We start from the raw sequence: 22,417 nt of genomic DNA, 5'->3' as shown, positions 1-22,417 counted from the left end.
AAATGTAAAAATCAGAGGATTCAGAGGGGTGGGAAGCTGAGGTGATGTTAGGGCACCCCCACCACAGCCTGGGCACTTGCCTGAGCTCTTGGTGCCTTCAGGCTCTCACAGGAAAAGGCAACTCACCCTTATTTCTGCATTTCACCCTTATTTCTCCATTTCAGCCTCGTTTATTTCTGTATTTCATCCTAACTCACTCTGGTCTGCAGAGTGCAGCCCCTCCTCAGGTCAGGCTGTGGAGGAGGGAATCAAACCTCACACATAAAGCAGGAGAGGCATCACCCAAGGGTACCAGAGGGGCAGCAGCAGCGTGGGCAGTTCAGCAACTCCATTGGCCTTCAAGCACCCAAAATAAAACATTTTGCTCCAGGTTAAGTTTCTGCTTATGTAAAGGAAAAAAAAAAAAAAAGTAATTTGTTGAAGTCAGATATTAAAAATCAGTGGTTTGCCACAGCCTATGTTCTAACTCTGTGCTTCTCCCCAGAAAAAGTTCCTGTGAATGTGTGGAACATGCTGGATTTATGGGATACTGACTGAGCTCATCAGTGAGGTCAGGCAACAGGGCCAGATGTAATGTGCCACTAGTTCCACAATTTCTCTACCACTAAAAGACCTTCACAGGCATTTTTCCACTCTCTGAAGCGATGTGAGAACAAACAGATCTTAAATCAACACCCTTGCTAGCATATACATTTTTATTAAGAAAAAAATGAACAAAATACATTCTCTCCTTATGTACATTACATACAACATAACTACATTTGTAGATATTCCTCATGTCACTCATTCATTTATGTACAGCATGGGGCTCACACACCAACCCAGAAATCATCAAAGATGATTTATGCCAAGGAAGAAAATTAACACTCCAGGCTGAACAAAGATCATCCATAAAGAAAAGGGTGGGAAGGGGAATCACCAGAGTCCAGGGAAGATGCCTGTAACCACCATGGGCTCAGCACAGGAGCAGTCAATATTTGACCTGCCTATTCAAACACATGAGCAGTTCACAGCTTTCATCACCCCATGGATGCTTCTTTCCAGCCCAGGGCTGTCCACACCTCTCAGCTCAGCTCTCCTGTGCTCAGGTGTCCCAGACAACAACTGCAGGACAGACACCAAAGGGAATCCAGAGCCTGCAGGATTGCTGGGGAGGTGCAAACACTTCAAGCTGAGTGCCAGAACAGGACAGAGAGGCCAAATTGTGGACAGGGGGTGGACACTCACACTTCCAGCACTAGGGAAGGAGAACCAGCTTCTGGGGACCACACTGGGGTGTAGAGGACAAGATAATGAACACTGAAGGTCCAGACAAACAAACCATCACACACTACAGTGATACCATCAGAGTAGAGGCAACAGCTCAACAAACAGCTCCAAACCCCACCCCAATCAGGTGATGGTGCCCAGCCAGCTCACTGGTGTTTGACCCCAAGCTACCAAGGTCCTGTCCACACCACCAACTCCCCTAAAAGGGCAACTGCCCCTAAAAGGGGCAACTGCAGCAGTTTCAAAGGGCAAACATTTAACGAGGCTCAGCACTCCCAAAATGAGACACGCTGCATCTCAGCATCTGAATGCACAACATGTACAACACCACCAGCCCACAAGGATGGGAATGTCACCTCCAATTAACTGGGAATGAGCCCACAGACTTTCAATTTCTGTCCCTCAGCAAAGTGGTCTGCGTGGTTCGGGGCCTCCAACTCGCAAGACTCCCATGAACACATTTGTTTGTATAATTAAGCTCTTTTCTCTGGCTTATGGTCTCCCCAGCACCCCCTCATTTCCTGCTGTGGAGGAGGGAGTGCTGGAAGGCAGCAGAAAATACAGCTTTAGCAAATGGCAACAGCTACTAATAATGAGGGGTTTGTTTTCTTTTCCACTAGCCTGCACAGCAGCTTCTGAAGTGAAGAGTGTTTTGCACATCAAAACATCAACGGGAGGGACAGGAATGAGGAGGGAGAGATGAAGACAATATTCACCCTGCACTGCTAGTTGGCATTCCTGATGACCACAGCTGACAGGAGGGGAAAACAAGTCAGCAGCACAGTAGTTCTCCTCCATTTTCCCCTTTTAAGAACTGAGTTTTTGTCAAAACCTCAAAAAAAAAAAAATCACTTTTCAGCCTTGAAGTGGCTTTTTTAATGAACAGACCCTGTTCACACACCGCAGCACTTCTCTATTTAGTGAAACACCGAGTAATTGATTGAATCCCTTGGTTACTAAATCAGGATATTTAAAGCATATTTTCCTATCATTGGGGAGTAAAACCTATCCATTGCTATTTGGGATGTGGAGATGACTGCAACCACTAGAGCCACTATTATGGTCTAGCCTCCCCACCATCATATTAATTAAAAAGCACCTAATTTCCTTTAATCAAACTGGCAGATTTCATCAGAAAGCTCAAAACATTTTTAGGTTTTAACAATCCCTTAGGGCAGCCAGACCTGATCCAAAAGCCAATGGGGCTGCACCAGCTCAGGTCTGTTTGAGCAGGGTTAAGCCCAGCTGGCTTCCTCACAATTGCTGTGGAGAGAATAGAATTTGTATTATTCTCTCTGCTGTCTGGGGTGGAAGTGGGCTGAAGCTTGAGGTGAAGCTCCAGGACTAGAAGATCCTGATATTGCATCACTTCTTTCTGAAAAAGAGCCAGAGAATCCAGCTCACATTGTAAAACCAGCTCTAAATAGCAAAGGTACTGCTAGGAGAGTCCTTTGAAGCCCTTCCACAAAGACAGACCTCACCTTACACACCTACTCACATCAGCACCCCTGCATTAACCCCAAGATTGTTTCTCTTCTCATTGCTTCTACCCCACAGAAATAAACCAAACACCCCAATACTCATGAAAGTTTTGGGATGATTAGAGCAGGTGCAGGAACCTAGGACAACTTAAGGGTTGGTATCATTACCATACCTTTTTCCTCTTCACAAAACAAACCCTGAGATGGGAAGGAAAGAGCATCACAGCACTGAATGCGAGGCCATGGAAGGGCACAAGTAAATAAGTGTGTGCTGCAGTGGGAAATCATCTCCCAGGCTTCCCTGTCCTTGACCCAGGATGAGAAACAGCCCTGGAAGAACAATGTAAATCACAAGGATCCTTGCTGACTGCTTCAGAGGCAGCAGGAGGAGTTTTGCAAAGGAAACAACTGGAGTATAATGTGGAGACACTGATGCCTCAATACCCACTATGCAGCTCTAACCTTTAACTCCTCCATACGTACCCATTAAACTCAGGGAAGTCTGAAGCACTTTAATAGGAATGAACAGAGAAAGAAATTCAGAATAAAAGGGGGAATTACCAAGGGGTCATGCTTTAACCATCACACCTGCTAGTGATAAGATTTTCCTTTCAAAATTAGTAGCAAACCCAAACATCTAACCTGACAGAGCCAGGCTTGAGCTGTTCACTCACATCCCTGTTTCCAGGAATGAACTGTGATTCCACGCTGGAGCTGAACAGTCGAGTGAGTTCTGACAGCACTCACACTCTCCAGGTCACCAGTAAAAGCTGTGCTGACTTACAGCAAACAGCTGGAAGCCAAGACAGCATGGAGCTGTGTCTGCACCAAATATAAATTGAGATTTCAGGGTACCAAGGTGATGCACTGACAGCAGCTCCATTGGAAGCAGAGCACTGAATTTGGGTCACAGCAATATCTGGAGTTCACCCCTGTCAAACCAAGCCCATGAAAGCAAAGCAGACAGCAGCAATGTGTTATCCTCAGGCTCTGTGCTTGGGGAAGGTGCTGCCCTGCAGGGCTCCACACCTCAGCCATGCAGCTGAAATTGCACAAACCCCACACAGCTGGAATTGCACAAACCCCACACAGCCACTGCCCCCTCCTTGGAGGTTTAGGATATAACCAAAGCACACGTGGATAATCCCAAACTCCAGCCAGCTCTGTGACCTCTGCCTGGAATGCCCAAGGGATACCTGCTGGCATCCCCATGAGGCTCTCCTGTAGGACTCTCCAGCAGCAATAAGCAGCTCATTAACTGGCTTCCACTCCAAAACCACGTTTGGAGCCACTGACTATGGACAAAAGCATCTGGAGTCAATTTATCCAAGCACTGAGCCATGGACTCTTACCCTGGTTCCAGTACATTTAACCTACTCTCTCCACTCCTACTTTTCATTATACTAGAAGCTTTCAGTAAAAGAGGGATTCTGCCTATAAGCCATTACCACAACCTGAATAATCTCCAAAATAACCTTTTCCATGACAGGATATGATTGGGTCTCCCATTCCCACAGGCATTTAGATACACTAACAAGCTTCTGACAGCACATTTACATTTCAACAGTATTTACAGCTTATATACTACTAGCAATCTATAGCAAGAACAAGTCATATAGCTGATCTTAAACTCTCCTCTCACAAAATAAGACCCATCTCCAAATTAACACATGTACTTATTTAAAATAGGCCAAGCTCAGAGTTTCTATAATATTTCCCCTAAATTAAAACACCAATAATTTTGATTTTTCAACTGGGTCCACCTCTGTTTCTGTAATAAGTACAGCTATAAAACAACACAAGCACTTCCAGAGACATACATAAACTGCTTTTACTGTCAGGACTTCACTTGACAATAGCCAAACATTCCTTAACTCTGAGCCAACTAATAAGCTAAAATTCAAAGCATACACGGGGAATTCAAAGTTTCACAAGACATTTTTCCACTTTTAAAAACAAAGGGACCGAATGGAAACATATCTACTAATTTTTGCCATTTTCCCCAGAAGTGGCACAGCATTACATCAGCAGAATTACTGCCTGTACAGAGATGGAGGCTGTACACAAGTTATTCAAATTTAAAGTTCACTCAATAAGTTCTACAAAAGTATTTCTCGATTCTGAAATGCAGGAGGCAGCAAGAGAGCTGACAGTATTTGTGTTACAGGTACCTACCACCCTCCTGCATTTGACACAAGCAGCATTAATGCTCATCTTCCTCACAGTAAGAGCAGCAAAAAAGTTTGCAGCATTCCTCAGGACTCTGCTCTGAACCCATCACTCACCAGAGCAGGTTGGCACAGCACAGCCAGGTCAGCACAAAACTCTGGGACAGAGAAAACTCCCTTCAAAAAATCTGCACACATCAGGAAAATGGTTCAGCCAACAGCTGTTCCACAAAGCCCTATGGAAAACACTCTTCCAGAGTCATTACTCGGCTTTGGAAGGAGTTTCTTCTGGAAGAAGGAATAGCTCATGGAGCCCTGGACACTTGTGGCTGCCAATTAAAGACACACACAGATGAGCTGTGGCAATCCCTGCCCACCAGCCCCACATCACTGCCACCCTCCTGTAAATAGGTGGGTCCAGTTAATTTGCTTATTGCCTCCTCAATCTTTAAACTGTAATCATGAATCATTCAATTTTCAAGCTGGGTAATTATTATCAATGACCAAAAACTTTCAGCAATTTAATTTAACTTTGTTACTCCACAAAGGGAAGCTTTTCTATGCTCTTTAGGAAAATTTCTAATTTCACTCCAGTTGCCACTGCACAAGGCAATGCCTTAGAAAAGCTTTTCCAACCGGGTGTTCCCAGACTGATTTTCCAAAATAAGACTTTGCTAACTGAAGTTCTGGTAGGAAGCTCCAGCATGATCCCTGAGCCAGCGTGTACCTGTGTACACCCAGAGCCAGGTGCCCAGGCAAACAAAAACCAAATTCCAGAGGTTTATTTACACAACTGGGTACAACTACCTTAACTACCCATGCAAGATGCCACCCAGGGAAAGGGCAAACTGAACTTTTCCAAGACAAAGTACTCCTTCCTCATTATGCTCAGCAAAAGGAAGAGATTATAAGAATAAATACATCACAAATATAAAGAGTCAGAAGATAACAACTACAATTAATTTCAATGAACATTTTGCATCACCCTTCAGGCCTTCCCAGGACCAATACTAACTAAAGGGATCCTCAAAAGAAAAGAGGAAAAAGGTGGCTAAAGTGGTTATAATCTCATTTAACAACATGTAACAAAGTCCTTCTGCCACATAACAACATTTTGGGTCACACTGCAAGAGCAGAACATGCTTGGAGAAGTAATTTTGGGAGAACTCTTAACAACTTCTACCTCATGCCTACTATGAGGGGTTGTGTAAGATGAACATTAACAAACTCACTTAATTCTACCTAATCCAAGTGACCAAAAGAATTAATTCTGAAGGGCTCTATTTCTCTAAGAAAATGCATCACTTGATAGGAAAAATATAAAGAATAATTTCTTGTTTTCCAAGGAGATGATCCACTAAAGGCTATTGTAAGGGACAGAGTCAGTGAAGAACCAAACATAGGGATTTCAAAGAATATTTTTAAAAAGCTAAATCAAGAGTGAAGTCTGGATGTCTGTATCAAGTTTACCCCACCCTGACTTCCTCTAGCTTTAAAAGACATACCAGAACCTTGTAACTTTGGCTTTAAAGACCCAAAACATGATGAATGAGTCCCTCTCTGACAAGGAACGACGCTTTCCTTCGCAATACCTTATTTACAAGTTAACATAGAATTTACAGATAGAACTACTCACTGTAGTGCAAAGATTATGTGGTGTCAAGTTCATACACAAAGTCACCTTATAATCTAAAGTAAAGGCAAATAGAGTATGTTTGTCTTGTCTAAGCTAAGGAGCAGCCTCAGACACAGCCTACAAGCAATGATGGTGAGGTTCAAAGACTTCTCACGCACAGCTCAGGTATTTATAACCTCGCATGCACTGGGCTGTGAAACGTTTTCAGGTGGCTGTTTTCTGATCCAGTGGGTTTCTTTGCTGTTTGTATTTTGGGCTTTCTGTAATGAGCACATCAGATGCTTTCCTGGAATATCATCAGCGTCTTTAAAGATCAGCATGCAATGAAATTCAGACTACTTGTGTCACTGCCTGACAGCAAGTGGCTGATTTTAAAAGTAAATTTATACTTCACTGCTCAGAATTTTTGGTTAGAATTTAAAGCAGGTAACGTAGCATACATCAATGCAAAGAGATCATTTGACTCCTAGCTTTAAGGACAAAAAGAAGGGAAGATCCTTGGCAAAGCCACAAGAAGCCTTCCCTTTGGATTAACCTCTCTGGCCACACGGTGCCTCTGCTGCTCAACAAATACTGCAGAGCTGAGCAAAGTTTCTGCTGGTTAATCAGCAGCTGTAATCCATGAACTGTGCTGGTGCGAGCGGCATCGATCTGCCTGGGACAAAGGCAGGTCAATATTTGATCATCCTGAAGTGCTCTCGTTAGCTGGGACTGTCAGTCCTGCAGAAGCCACGTTCCCCTGGCTCACACAAATCATTGATTTGCACCATGCTACAGAGCACAGAGCCGAGGCTGCCGGGCTCCGCGCGCACCCCCGGCGCAGAGGACAATGAGTTTGGATCGAATTCCTGTCGCACAAATCCGACCTGACACGATGCACTGCTCACCAGCAATGCCATTCACAGCTCTGGCTGCTCCTGAACCTCCCCTGCCTGCTCACCAGGGCTTCTCAAGGTGTATCTTTTGGCTTCTTTCAGCTGTCCAAGGTAGACACACAACAGTTTATGAAGAGTTTGGTTAATTAGAGAACTGTCACAAAGAGTATTTAATCATCTGACTGAAGCTGAGGATACACAAGCAATGAGATCAAGTGGTAAAGGAGCACAGCAGCAGGAAATTTAAGTACTAAAAAGGTTGCAGAATTTTGGCTGGTTGCATTAAAAGTGCTCATTTTGATCTCAATGGAAGCAACAGCTCAGCTGGAATATTCCCCCAGTATCTACATTTGTACTGTATAAACTCTACACTACTTAACAAAGCCTCAGCACAGGTAGCACACCACAAAGCCCAGCAGTGATGTAAAACTTTCTGTGTCAAGAGGAAAAAAAACCTGCCACGTTCCAAAGAAACAATTTCATCAGATTTCACTTCCCACACAGAGTGGATTCTTCTGCAGACATCTGATTTGCCATCCACTGAAGTGCACAGTGTCTGAACAGTCTCAAGTGACAGGTTAAAAACACTTCATTTGTACAGTCCTCCCTGAAGACAAGCCTGGCCTCTGACATACTGTTCCTTTCTAAGTGATTAAACACTAGTATGAGGTTTTGAAATTTATTTCTAATGCACCAGGACTACAAAAGTTACACAAAGAACATGATAAAGAGGCAATACAATCAAAGCAAGCAGACACTCGAGCTCTGAAAAAGACACTTGACTAACTCTTTATTTCAAGAGTCCAAATCATCTTTGCACACACAGGACTTCCACCAAGTTCAACAGGAGCCACAGCGGGTGCAGCAACGATACCTGACTGGCATGAACACTGCTGGACAGAAAGTTTTGCAGTTTCATATAAATATTTACATCTGCCAGTGTGTACTGAATGCTCACAGACACTGAATGCAGAGTTTCTAATGCTGGGTATGCATGTCCTTCATTCAACCTCACAGTGCAGCACCAAGCCCTTACAGTGTTTATAAAGAAGGCTTTCAGCAAAAGGAAGAATACATTTTCTATACATATGCATCAGCTCATTTTCAGAGATTTATGCTAAGAAGGCCTCCCTCACATTCAGATCTAGGTCTAAAATGCATTGACAAGGGAGCTGCACTTACATGGGAAGGAGACAAGCTGTTGGGAGCAACGCCCTGTACACACATGTACACATGGACAAAAGCACACAGAAACGCTTCACATGGAAATGAAGACAATCTGCTTCAGAAATACTACACCCAACCTGGGGTCAGGTTTGCAGAGGTTGGGGATGTGTGTGGTGGAAGACCCAGTTCTGCCAGGCTCACTGAGGACCCACAGGGTTTCTCAGTGGATGAGCACAGCAGCAAAGAGATCAATCCCTGAAAAGGGGCCCGTGTGGGCAGTGACCGCACTCCTGTTTTCCAGCTGTATCTCAGCTTCCCTCCTGCCTGCCAGGTTTAATGGAAGGCTCCAGAGAACAGGAGATAGGGATGTAGGTCGTCAGTTTAGGTGGAGTCTCAGAAGCAATGAGACATGACTGTCAGCACAACTCTGGGAAGGGGAGACAGACGGTTTGGAACACACGCTCACCTTCCCGCCACACACCGTGAGTGCAAAACTCAGGACATAAATTACATCATCTCAACACCTGCCAGTGTCCTGCCACCAAGTTATTCAGCTGCTGAGGATGGAGTTGTAGGATAAAGCAATACATCGTGACTAGTTACAAATGAGGAAAGAAAAACCTCTTCCCCCTCTTCCTCAGGAAACACAAAATAAAACCCATCATCTTTAATCCCAGACAACTCACAAATCTCAAATTTTCCCCCATAGGCAAAAAGATCACTGCATGACTGGGTTTTATTTCTTTTTCTTTTTCCCCCACCTTTTCATCTTACATTTGCTAACTCAAAATCCAAAGTCAGAAAAAATATATATATTTAGTCAGAAGTACGTCAGTTACATTTTATTAACCTACTCCAAGGGAAAAGCTCCAGGGATTCACCATACAAGTATAAAACCCCTTTCAAACACCTAGGGGTTACTATATTAACTTCATCCCAGCAGTCAATCAATGCAGTAAAAAAATTAAAATACTGAAAATGGATGCTTTTCCCCTCTTCCACGTGTCCAGTGATTGCTCCGTTACAGCGTGATGAGGTCCACCAGGTTGCCTTTAGGAGGGGTCATGTTGTCTGGGAAGAAGTTGACTAACGTGTCAAACAGCTGAGTTCTCTGGGCATATGTGTGGTCAACATCTGAAAATCCTGGGGGAGGAAGGAAAGGGAAAATAAGTCACTGCTCCCAATCCCAAACACTCCGTTTAGCTGTGGAATTGTCCATTTGGGATAAATGTTAACAGCTCCCTCTGCCTCCACTAATAAGGCTGCCACCGCTCTGTCCCACTACTGTGAGCACATATAGAGAGATTATGTCACCCCAAGCCAGCACTGCCATCAAGATGCCATAAAAAGTAATAAACAAATGCCTGTCAAGCTCACTGACAGCCCTGAAGAAACAGGGGAAGCAGGAGTTCTCAGGGGACTGTTCTGATGTCCCAGAAAACAAAATCCATGCAGCTATTTTTATTTGGTGCTTCATTTCTTCTGTCCTCGGGCTTTCTTCATTATCTTCATTGCCATAACCAGAACTGCTCCTTGGATTGCTTGGAGTTTTCCTTGAGATAAGCTGTGTTGACAGCAGGAGTCCCAACTCAGAGTTGGTATTTACTCACTGGACTTGCACCTGGCTGCATCTTGGCACACAGGAGCTTTGCAAACTGGTTTCTGGAGCGCTGCCTCCCAACATGGCTTGGGAGGGTTTGATTTGCATTGTTTATCCAAATCCTACACTAAAACCATCAGCAAGAACAATAGGGCAGGCACACAATGATCTCCACCACTTTGGATTACTTCCATTGCTGCTATCTCAAAGGAATGCTTTTTAATTCAGTGAACTCACTCCTCAGTTAATCAAAGTCAACCAAGTTAATCAAATCAAGGAGGGCTGGGGTTTTTATTTTCAAAGCACTTCTTGATGTACATATGTTCCTATCTGTAAATCCAAAATCTGGATAAAGTATTGTACTGAGTCAAGAACTAATTCATCTTTTAAAATGCTTGAAACTAGGGAAAAGTTTTGAGGGTGGTGAAGCACTGGCACAGGTTGCCCAGAGAAGTGGATGTCCCATCCCTGAAGTGTTCAAGGCCAGGTTGGATGGGGCTCGGAGCAACCTAGGATAGTGGAAGGCATCCCTGCCCATGGCAGAAGGGGTTGGAATGAGATGGTTTTTGAAGGTCCCTTCCAGCCCAAACTATTCTATGAGTCTATGAAAAATCTAACTTTTTTGAAACTTGGGTTTTCTTTCTTTAAAAGAAGTTGATCCTATCAGTCAACTTGATGTCTTCCAAACCATTGGAACTCAGCAGAGCTTTCTCATCCAGCAGGGCAGAACTGCAGTGGGCCTTAACCTTCCCTCAGTTTCCCAGATTGGGAATTATACCTCCATCAAAAACTGAAGTCATCCATTCTCTTAGTGAGACCTCAGTGACTTGAGGACACTCCAATACAAGGATGTCATTTCTGCCTGTACCTTTCCTACAGCTTGCCCAGGATGAGTCTCTGAGATCTCTCAAAGAGTTAACTGGACAGAGAAGTGAAACAAATCATGGCTTTGGCTCAGCCCTCCTGTTTCCAGCCCTTCACGCCACTGTTTTCTCCACTCTTGACACCCTGCCCAAAGAACTCGTTCTGCAGAGAACAGAGCGAACCAAACTACTCCAGGAATTGCAGTTATCACAGCAAACAGAGCCGTAGCCATGCTGTGAGATTCCAAAGTGACATGACAGGAGGTGCTTTATTCTGACCAAAGCTTCTGTTTACTTGGGTAACAGCGAAGGATCAGATGTAATAAGAGACACAAAATGATCCCAGGAGGCATTGGTTTAAAACCACTGATGTTGACAGATGTTTTAAATGTGGGCTTGAGGTATTGGACACTGGTCATTATAAATAACCTCTCAAATGTCTGGGTAGTGGCACTTTGCATATTGAAAAGAGCCTGCAATGTTCATAGGAACTATAAAATTTGATATAAAAACCAGTAGAAACTAAGAGTAATTATCAAAGAGAACATCATGTAATTTCTCTGACACACAATACTCACCGAGAGTCGTGAAATCCGAGCCAGACTTAAATAATGCTGAGGCAAGAAGCTGAAACTGCAGAAGAAGAGGTAAAGGGACAAAGAAAGAAAAAAGTGTTATTAACCACAAAGGCAAGAACCCCAAGGGATTCATAGAAGTACAAGTAGCTTTAGAGTTGCTCTCCACACAGTCGTCCTAACTCCTGTGCCATACACATGAATAACAGCAGCAGGCACTTTCACATGAGCACTACAATTTGTCACCTTGGCACAAGTTAGATGGTTTTTCCTAGAATTAGAGCAGTGTTGATGCAATGAAAGGTATTTGACTGAGAGCTCTAAAAATCTCATTTTTTTACATATAATTTTTTGCCTCTTTGGCAGAAGGTAGAGTCCCTCCACACAGTAACATTCCCAGGGATTAACATGGTACAGGCTCAGCAGCCAGGGATTAGATGGCACAAAAACAGGGTAACTGCTGGAGTGAGCATGAACTTCTTGAACACAGAGAAAGCTCTGCCCCTCAGAGAGAAGCTGTGGATGCCCCAACCCTGGCAGTGTTGAAGGCCAGATGGGACTGAGCAATCTGATCTAATGGGTGGCATCCCTGCCCATGGCAGGGGGTTTGGAACTCAATGATCCTTAACGTCCCATCCAACCCAAACCATTCTAAGATTCTAATAACAGCCCTTCTGAACTGCCAGAGATCTCACATGACAAATTTAAGGCAATATCTTCTTAACTAAAAATAAAAATTCTTTGTTTGGGAACATCAAGACCATGAATAAAAACATTTTACTTAACACATTCATGGTTTTATTCTCCCTTCATGTCTCACTGATAGACAGTGACCACGGTGTCTTTCTCTGCCCCTGACTGATGTTTCCAGGAACCCAAGGAACAGAAAAGCTTAGTGCTTTGTCATGCTCCTGCAAAGAAAGAGTTGATTCCTTAAAGCCTTGGAATCTTGTGTCTCCTGCCTGTGTGTCTTTTCAGCAAACAGCCTGAAGGAAAAGAAGGGAGGAAAAAAACCAGAAGAGAAGCAAATATGTTCAGGGAAGGAGTGGAAAGAACAGCCAGGCATTACATATCCATCAGTTTAATTTTAATTTCAATAAAAAATGGGAACACAGACAGTTTGTAGGCATGTAGGAGTGGAGAAGGTGATGACTAGCAGCCAACGTGAATTTGGCAACAACAAGTTGTAGCACATCAATCTGATTTCTCCTATGAGGCAGAAGGCCCTAGGGATGGGACTTGGCAATAGACCTTGTCCATTCTGACTTTCATAGGAATTCTAACACTTTTATATGATATTTACGGCACATTGTCAAGGCATTACTTAGATTAAGCCAGCAGGGAAAGGCAAACAGGTCAAATAACTTTTCTGTGGGTGGCCATCAATGGTTTGACATCAAAATGGAGCCTTGAATCAGGAGTGATTCATCTGTGCCCCAGGGTCAGCATCACCCTGGGTTTTCAGTGATAACCTGACTGGCAGAACAGGGCAGGATCACCAGACCTTACACCACACTCAGACTGACTGCCAGCATGGCACAGACAGCCTTCCAACTGTTTTTCCACTTAATCCAAATTATAATGATGGATTGAGGTGCATTTCACCAAGGCCGAGTGCAAATCAACATAAACACGAAAAATCAGCAATACAGAACAGGTGCAGAGGCTCTGTGAAAATGCACTTAGGCACTACAACAGATCAGTATCACTTTATTATAAAACTGACAAATGCATGAAAAGGAGCAGAATCTTTAAATAAAATACTCTTGCTGTTATCAAGGTTTCAAAGTCTCCTCTACAATAAGGAGCCCATTTTGGGATGGCCTGTATCAGCTAGCAACATATGAGGAAAGCACTAGAAAAAAAATTAAGTGGTCTAAAAAGCAAGTTCTACAAAGAAAGCTCAAAAGAGTCAGGGCTGCAGAGAACAATGGCCAAACACAAAACTGCCAGAAAACAGAGAAGCAAAAAGTAGAAAAAAAAAGAAAAATAAGATGCTACAGAAAGTAGATCTACAACCAAGTGCAAGAAGCTACAAAAACACTTCAGTGAGATCAGTTTCAATGTGACATCAAAGGGAAAATCAGGCTAAAATAAGGACTGTAGTGTCTGGGGTATGTCTGCATCCTTTGGGGAGGGTATGGTAAGACACAGGATTGAAAACCTGGAGATGAGGGAGAAGGGGCTGTGAAGTGCCCTCCTGAGTGCAAGGCCTGGTCACACTAAATCACTGCAAAGCCCCACGTGGATTCCACTGTGAGCCTCATTTGTGAGAGCAGCTTGGCTTCCCAGCAGCACCCTACTTAAACAGCTGCCCAGCAGAAATAGCTCCAAAAGTTCCAATAAACCCGTGGCTAAATCCCTGCAGCTTCTGAGAGCAAACGCCACGCTCTGGCCATCCCTGCCTCCCACAGGATGGCTCAGGGGCTGCTGCCAGCTGCCTGGTGGCACAGCAAGCTGGGATAAAGCGGGTGCCACGCGCTCCCAGGGGTTCCCATGCTCCTGCAGCAACGCCCTGCTGGGAGCACAAAGCCACCCTGGGGCTCAGGTGCCTGACCAAGAGGCCAGATGAGCAGGGTTCAGCCAAGAACTCGCTGAACTGAGACCAAAACCCCGCTGAAAATGGCCTCTGCCAAGTTTCCAGCCTCATCTGCAGCAGGCATGATGGATTTTCATGGCTATGAGTTTCTTTGTGGGGAAGGAGGATCTTGTTCCCTTCTCCACTGATGGTGCCACACTTGAGTTAACCTTGAGGGCTGTTGTTTGTTTGGTTTGAAATTTAATTTGTGTATCAGCTCACACTTGAAAAGCACTTTCTGATAGGAAAGTCAAGCTTGTGAGTTAATAACATCAGTTAAGGACAGTGCTGAACCCAAGCTGGTTCACTCTGCATCTGTATTACAATCCCAAACCCTACAATGTTCTCCCATAAGATCCCTATGTTTTTCCCAAAGTGTAGGACAGTTACTGCTCACTCAATACCAGGTCTCCTACATACCATTCCCAGCAGATATCCAATGTACTATTTTCTTCACAAAGTACAAGCTCTGCTCTAAAGAAGGAATTAATTTCTTCATTGACTTTCTTATCATATTAATTGTTATTCTAACAGATGGCACTTCAAACTCTGATTAATTTTGGGTCTATTTGAAACTAACAGTATCTGATTTTTCAAAATATGTAGTGTTATGCAACAGCTTCTGAATTTGCAGAAAAGCATGGCCCTCAAGCAAATCACACCTCAGATCTCTCCCATCAGGCACCAGAATGAAACATCCAATTAATGACCATCTAGGAAAAACAATTTGCTTAATATCACACAGCAACTCTGCTATGGAGACAAGAGCAGAATTCAATTATCCAGCAGAAGCATCCAACTGCTTTAATCACACCACCACCCATTTTCTTCTGACAATCCCTCTGGCTCACTGGCTTCATCCATTCCAAATTAAGCCTCCACTCAAAAGACAGCAGTTCCCTTTGTTACCCAATTAACTTCTCTTTCAGAGATCCAACCAACCTCCTGAACAGAGGCAGGGGTTCCTTAGAGATAAACAGATCTGGTTAACTAACAGAAGGTCATATACTATGTCTATTTTTATATATTTGCTGCACACCTCTGCCTTTGCACAAACAAAATGATTAAGGGGGAATGAGTAACTCTTGTTTGGGATACCTGGCCAGTTGTGTGAATCAGACACAATTCCTCCTCCTCCTCCTCTGTAATGCCTGTGTGTGAGTGCTCAGATCACAGCATAAACCAGTTCCTCAGCTTTGACCAGTTCTCTGGGGCTGGTGACTCCCAGCACAGGCTCAAAGAGGCAAAGGGAAGCTCAAACCCTTTGAGGATGGAGCTGTTGCTGAAATTGGGAAGGCTGAACGCTGTTTTTGTAAAGGCTCCTTGGCTCCAAAACCTCTGCTCCTGCAGCACTCAGGCTCTGAGGCTTTACAAAGAATCACAGCAGGACACAAGGAGGAGAAACAGGCTTTTCTTAGCTCCTTCCTAGAACTATTTTTCCCATTTGGGCTTCAATTTTCCCAGAAATACCAGTCTAATGCAGATTCAAACAATACTTTTGGGCCCTGCTGGCTTTATCTGTCAAATTTATTAAAGACAAGGTCTTAAGAATGGAAAGTATGAAGCAGCCTTGAACAGGGGCCTCCAGCCTCAGTCTACAAGCAAGTCAGGCCTCAGATTGGCCTCCAGGTCCTTGCTCTTTCTCCTACCACGCTCCAAGAAAAACATTCTGTGAGTTTTCCTTGTGCTTTGTATCTGTTTTACAACAATCATGGGATTGAGCTTCATCAGTTGTTGAATCTCCATGTACAAAGTCATCCTGCTCTCTCACACTTGGAAAGCACTGGACATTTTTGTGCGTCATCTTGATTTCTACTGCAGCCCATTTAACAGCAGCAAAGTTCTGGGTATGATTACTGCAGTGTTCAAGGAACATCTTTAGCTTTTATACATGAACTACTGATGTTTATGTGACTTAACAGCACCTGTTTTTCTCGAAGTACAAAATTTGGAATTCAACTGATATTTATTTTGACCATCCTTTTATCTTTAAAAGCCTGCTGTTGTAATCTTCCACCAAATTCACATCTGTGTGTGACAAAGAACAGCCATGCCAGCAGAAAATTTTACACCAGCAAATGACCCTTTTAATCAGTTAAAGCATGGGCAAAATTCCCCATTTTCTAGAAATTTACCCTCCTTTTCCTATAGTGTCAGGGCTATTAACCCACAGCCACTAAAAAGATCCACTGATCTGGGAACACTGAACTGACTGAGGAGGTTTAAGTGATGCCAAGCAGAATCACAGTTAATGACTGGATCTGCATTTGTGGGCAGAGAAATTGCTGGCACACAGCCTGTGGCTACTAAACCAAGCACCCATGCAATACCTGTTACTTGCAAGGCATCTACTTCATTTCAGAGTAATAAAAAAATATAGAAAAAAAAATAGACCTCTTAGCATCCCTAAAATTCACAGCAACAGAATGAAAATCTTGGGGTATGTTCCTACTATCAATCATTCATGCTACTTTAAACAAAATTGGTTACACTAAGGCCAAAGTAAGTTTCAAGAACAGTCTGTTTGTTTTCCTTGGCATCCAACTGCAAACAGCTGAACAGACTTGCCTAACTAAGTCAGAAGGAATTACTTCTATTACAAAGCAAGCAAGCTTCACCACAAGGGGAAATTCTGCTTGTAATGGTATATAACACCACCCAGATCTCCATCCATAAAACATGAAGCCATACAGGCCAGTCTCCAGAATTATCGCACGAAGTTAGGGATGAAACTATTCAGCATGGTCCTTCCCAAATTTAACAGCTGCCCTGGAAAGAGGGAAAACAGGCAGGAATCGATTCCCTAAAGTTCTAAGATGCCTTACAGCATTCAATGGCTGCAGCCAATCACATCTATCACCTTTGCTATTAATCGAGATACCAAAATCAAATAAAGGCAGGGTATGGAGGTGTCTGGGCTGACAGACACAATCAAACTGGTGCTTGAAATTCGATATGGAATCCAAAATGCCTGCGTCAGTCAGTCCTTTGGAAAGCACAGGAGCTATTTGAAGATGCAATGCCAGAGCAAAAAGCCAACTCGATGTGATAACCGGAAGGTAAATTGACGTCAACTGGAAATGCACCCAGTCAGTACCAGCCCAGCAGCTGGCTCTGTGCCACAGCCCTGGCAGATCTGTCCCAGTGGAAAAAAAAGGTTTGGATGTTAAAGCTTTATGATCAGCACAATGAAGAATAATTAAAAAAAAAAATTCCAAACAAAAAACAAAATAGCAAAACCCAAACAACAAAGCATCCCAGAAATTGTTAGATGATTTTTGGAGATGGCTGGGATGGATGGAAGCTTTAATTCTGCTGAATGGTGTGTGCTGATCCGACAGCCCAGCACGACAGACAGAAGCTATTGGATTTTGTTTGGATCAGACATTAGGCCTGCAGAGAAAGAATCCACAATATATTCACTCAGCTGGACTGAGCTATGTAAGCTCATTCATTGGATCATTAATGTTCAGAACACCAGTGTGCTCTCTGAAAAGGGGTAATTCTTTTTTTCATTTTATTCTACTTCTACTGGTATGATACAGCTTCTACATTCCCCAAAATCTCAGAGGAGCCCATGCAGACATGCAAATTCTCCATTCCTACAAGGTGGACAAGTTGAACACTGAGCTGGGAAAAGGAAAAGGAGGATATTAAAGGGTTTTCTGTGCCAGATGTGCCCAACATGCAGCTTCTGCAGCAGCTCCCTCGGTCTGTGGGCGACAGGAGGCAGCAGGAACTAGGAGAAGAGCTTGCTCATCACATCACAGATCTTTGCTGTTCAGGGAATAATAAAAAGGCCCAGCCAGCCATGAGATGCAAAATCTCCTTAGGAATAACTGGCTGAGGAGAGACAGGCAACCAGCACACAGGTGTGACATGGAGAAAAAAGGAGATCAGAGAACACAGGACATACCTTATAGGAGTGGGAGGGAAAAAGAGAGCATCAGGATGGGGGCTTGTACTGTATGGGTTAGTACAGGCTCAAACAGGAAGAAGGAACCTTGAATTCTGGGAGAAAGTCACTGGGGGGATGGAGTATGTCCAGGGAGGGGAATGGAGCTGGGAAGGGTCTGAGGCACCAGGAGGGGCTGAGGGAGCTGGGAAAGGGGCTCAGCCTGGAGAAAAGGAGCCTCAGGGGTCGGGACCTTCTGGCTCTGCACAACTCCTGACAGGAGGGTACAGCTGGGGTGTGGGGTCACTCACAAGTAATAAAACACAGGAGAAGAGGAAATGGCCTCAAATTAAGACTGGGTATCAGGAAAAAATTCACCAGAAGGGTTGTCTAGCTCTGGCACAGGCCACCTGGGGAAGCCATATAGATGTGGCACCTGGGGACATGATTTAGTGTTGGCCTTGGCAGTGCTGATGCCATGGTTGCACCTGACGACCTTAAAGGTCTTTTCCAACCTCCAAGACTCTAGAAGTGTTACCACACTGGGAAGATGACACATATTGAGGAAAAAAAAAAAAATCTCCTTTCCTACTTCAAGAAAATCAAGATCATCTGCTGTCTTTCCTATGCTAGAAATGACTAGAAAGGATGTGAAACTACTTGTTATGGAACAATTTGAACAAGAAACCATTTACAGAGAACAGAGAGTCCCAGCACTTAAATATTTTGTTCAATCACATGTTTATAAATGCTGATTAGAATTTATGACAAATGTGACCACTTCCAAGATCCTGATAAGAGTAAGCTTTTTTTCCTAATTCTAACCCTACAATTCCATCCTGTGCACACACAAGAATATTCTTATATTCTCCCCCAAGACCTTTCAGTGTCTGTATAATCTTTTCTTTAGCTAAAGTAGCAAGTTAAAGCCACCAGATTAAGAGATTTAATCCAGGGACTCAGCATGGAATAGAACTGCCCCTCCTCCTAGCGTGATTTTATAAATGGAGCTGTTGAATCCATTCCCAAGTCATTAAGGAAAGAAGACAGCAAGACCCCCAGACTCTTCCTTATCTACCCATCAGGAGCTGAATGTTGGCACATCTCAGCTGGCTGCCCCAAACTCCATGTGGAAATTAATGCCAGAGTCAAATCAACCACCTTATCTGACACTTCTCACTCTTTCTTTAATCCCTTTTGTGAAGCGACACGCGCTGCAGTACTGGAATCAAAACAGGAAATGGAAACAAATTCCTGGAATAAATAAAGAACATGCCTACTGGATAATATTCAAAAGGCAAAGGACATAAGATTTTAAGGGTAGCAAGCAGTGTATAGGTATAAACTACTTCCAGAAATACTGATCATCTTTGGAAAAGTTTTCCCTCCCCAGAGATGCTGAATATTGAGAAGCCTGAGCACAAGTAAGTTTCTATTCCCTTTCTACTGCACAACCAACTACAGAGTGGTGACATTTCAGAGAGTTTACATTTCAATTAAAGCTCCCAAAATATACACCAGCACACTGGAATTAAAACAAGGCTTAGCCTTCACTCTTAGGAGTACAAAAGCTGTTTTATCTGGACCCGCAGTTGTTACGTGACTGTTTCCAAAGCAGTCTGACTTAAGTGCAGAGAAATACATGATACAGCAAAGTGTCTGGCACCTGCTGAGCTTTTACAAATGGAATAAAACCCAGGTTTAAGAAGCCCAAAACTTTCAATGAGAATGCATTCTAAATTTCTTTAGGACAAGGTTGATTGATCCTCACCTCCTTTGTCTCCTCAGGGTCCGAGTGATCCACAGTTACATATAAATCATTCTGCAGGTACTTCAGTGCACTAAGAGGGTCAGTCTGAGCTTTCTCCTCAAACCTGCAGAGAAGAGACAGAAAACTTGAACACAGCCATATCCCTCAGGTCTAAGTACTACTGGTTCAACAGAGAGCAAAACCCATCCAACACACACAGTATTTCCAAAGAAAACCACATTAGTGAGCCTCACGTTTGATGGAATTTCAAGCCAGACTGAAACATGGAAGAGGGTTTTTTGGGGTGCAAAGGAGTTAAAAGGGCAAAGTATTACATTCTTACTAAAAATATTCAAAAGCATATGCACAGAAACTTCTTAATATATAACATCTTGAGTACAGCTTGTCTTCCACAAATGAAGTAAGATGTGAGCAGCATCTCACAGAGCAGACACAGGCAAGCCTTGAGCACTTCAGTCCCTGGGATATTAACATCCCACCTTTGGAAAGAGCACAGCTCCATAAAAATCCTGTGCACTACCACCATTATTTCCTCATTGTCTTTTAATGAACAGGAACTGCAACTTCTGTGAATTCCCTCAAGAAGTGAACAGAGCCCTCAGGATATGATTCTGGGCTCAGCATACTCAGTGAGCAGAGCTGCTTCCCTGCAGCACTGAGCTGGTTGCATAAGCCTAGAAAGGATCAGGTTTAAAATCATCTTTTTCCTCCTCTCACCTACCCCTGGGTGCAGCATCACACTGTTTGTCATCTTATCATATTGTTATTTTTTAATTTGGGTCATCTATCTGGCTATTTATACCACAGTGGACATGTATAGCCTGAATTTTGAAACTGCCTAAAGATGTCAGAGATTGAGCAGCACAGGGAGCACAAAGACCTTGTCTGTCACCTGCTGCATCTGACAGTTTGGTCACTACACGTGGTTTCAGACATTGCCATCGATTTTCTCAGATGACATCACCATGGTCCAGAGAGCTGAAGTGCTTAAATGAGTGGAACCACTTTCCCACCTTGCTCTTTCCCACCTGCCCAGCCTGGCTGACTGGTACTGAACAAGCTCATAGGAAAAACAGGACCCAGGCTGATGCTGTGGGTTTGCTGTGGATGCAAGGCCAGTACCTGTTCTGGCAGCCAGAGTTTGGGGCAGTGCAGGTGAAGGGCAGCCAGTGACTCCACAGCAATTCAGCCCCAGCCAGGCACCCATCCCACCATCCCTGAATGCTCAGGTTTGGCTCCCTCACACAGACCCCAAAAATGGGAGCATGGTGCATAAACCCCAAACTTCTGCCAGGTAACACACAGCAGCATTTCCTTCAAGTGCAATTTAAACAAGTAGAAACAAATAATTCAGAGCTGTCCCTGCACAGCTGCATTGCCATACCATCACATCTGGGTTTAATAAGCCTCCCAGATAACTGGGCAAGGCCTTTATTCATTCTTGTAGGTATTCACATCTACTGTGTGGCTAATCTCAGTGTCTCACCCAGCCACAGCAGCTGTGAGTTGAGTACAGCAATTTGCTTGCTGCCTCAGAAATAAAATACCATCAGGTATTTTAACCTGACCTTCTAACTCTTGGCAGAGCCTGATAACAAAGTATTCTCCCCCAGAATGCAGGGAGAGCTATTTACTGCTTTCAGATGATTTGCTGGGTCCTGAAAGGCTCTCTCACTGCTGCAATTTCTTGACTAAGGCAACACCATAAGCTTGATTTGGAAAAGCTGTTGCCCTTAATAGCAAATATAAGGCAGCTCTGAAGCATCCAGAGTGCAAGAAGCACTGCAGTGTAGCTGAATTCTGCCTAAGTGAGCTCTTTCAGGAGTTTCTGAATGAGAAACTCTGATGACCTCACCATGGTTGAGTCTCAGATGTGCAAAGGCATCCAGCCCCCAGACTTCATTAGCATCCTTGCAGGCTGTTACTATCTCCAAGCACAGTGTTTCCAAAACATACTCCATTTCCTTGGGAGGTGACAGCACCAAAACACATGTTGATGAGCAGCACAGTGAAAAGGGAATCTAAAAATTCCCCATGACTCCCCACACAATAACCAGATTTTTCTACTTTTAGAATAGCATGGGCAAAATGAATCAAGTTAATTTTGTAGTTTAGCACCGACCCACTGCTTTTTATTAAAATAATTTAAAAGAATAATCAAGAAATGTGCAGAAGGTTTAGAAGGGACCTTGAAGATCATCTAGTTTCATATAACCAACAAAATGACATTTCACAAAATGGTTTATGAAAGATTTGAGTCTTAGCAACTTGAAAAAAAAAACAGATACCTGGAAAAGGAAATTGCAAACCACCTTTGTTTCTATACCTGTGCTTTCTGATGAGGTATTTGCAGTGTCTTAGCAGATATTCCTTTGAAGGTCGACAGAGCTTCAGAGACCAGAAGTCATCTAATCTCATCTTTGGAGAGCAGGATTTACCAGGATTCCCTCCAAATAAGTAATGAACCTAAGGAAATGAGAGGCAGATCAAAAAATTGATTGTTTGTGTAAATCTACTGAACAAAGACAATTTACTATGT

General features: G+C 43.6%; 1 protein-coding gene across 5 annotated transcripts in view; it reads right to left on the bottom strand.

Annotated features, from left to right (window-relative positions):
• Positions 1-677: 677 nt before the first annotated feature.
• Positions 678-22,417, bottom strand: part of MKLN1 (muskelin 1) — a 102,629-nt gene continuing 80,889 nt past the window's right edge. For all 5 annotated transcript variants that reach the window (XM_054632357.2, XM_054632358.2, XM_054632359.2 and 2 more), the window contains 4 exons: positions 22,205-22,344; positions 19,879-19,981; positions 11,638-11,692; positions 678-9,739 (listed from right to left, as the gene is read on the bottom strand). In XM_054632357.2, the coding sequence (XP_054488332.2) occupies positions 9,618-9,739; positions 11,638-11,692; positions 19,879-19,981; positions 22,205-22,344 (420 nt within the window). In that variant the 3' untranslated portion in view covers positions 678-9,617. The remainder of the gene's footprint in view (positions 9,740-11,637; positions 11,693-19,878; positions 19,982-22,204; positions 22,345-22,417) is intronic.

This window comes from Agelaius phoeniceus, chromosome 5, assembly GCF_051311805.1.
Source record: "Agelaius phoeniceus isolate bAgePho1 chromosome 5, bAgePho1.hap1, whole genome shotgun sequence".
In the NCBI taxonomy this organism is placed as follows: domain Eukaryota; kingdom Metazoa; phylum Chordata; class Aves; order Passeriformes; family Icteridae; genus Agelaius; species Agelaius phoeniceus.
This window is presented reverse-complemented; position numbering and strand designations above follow the sequence as displayed.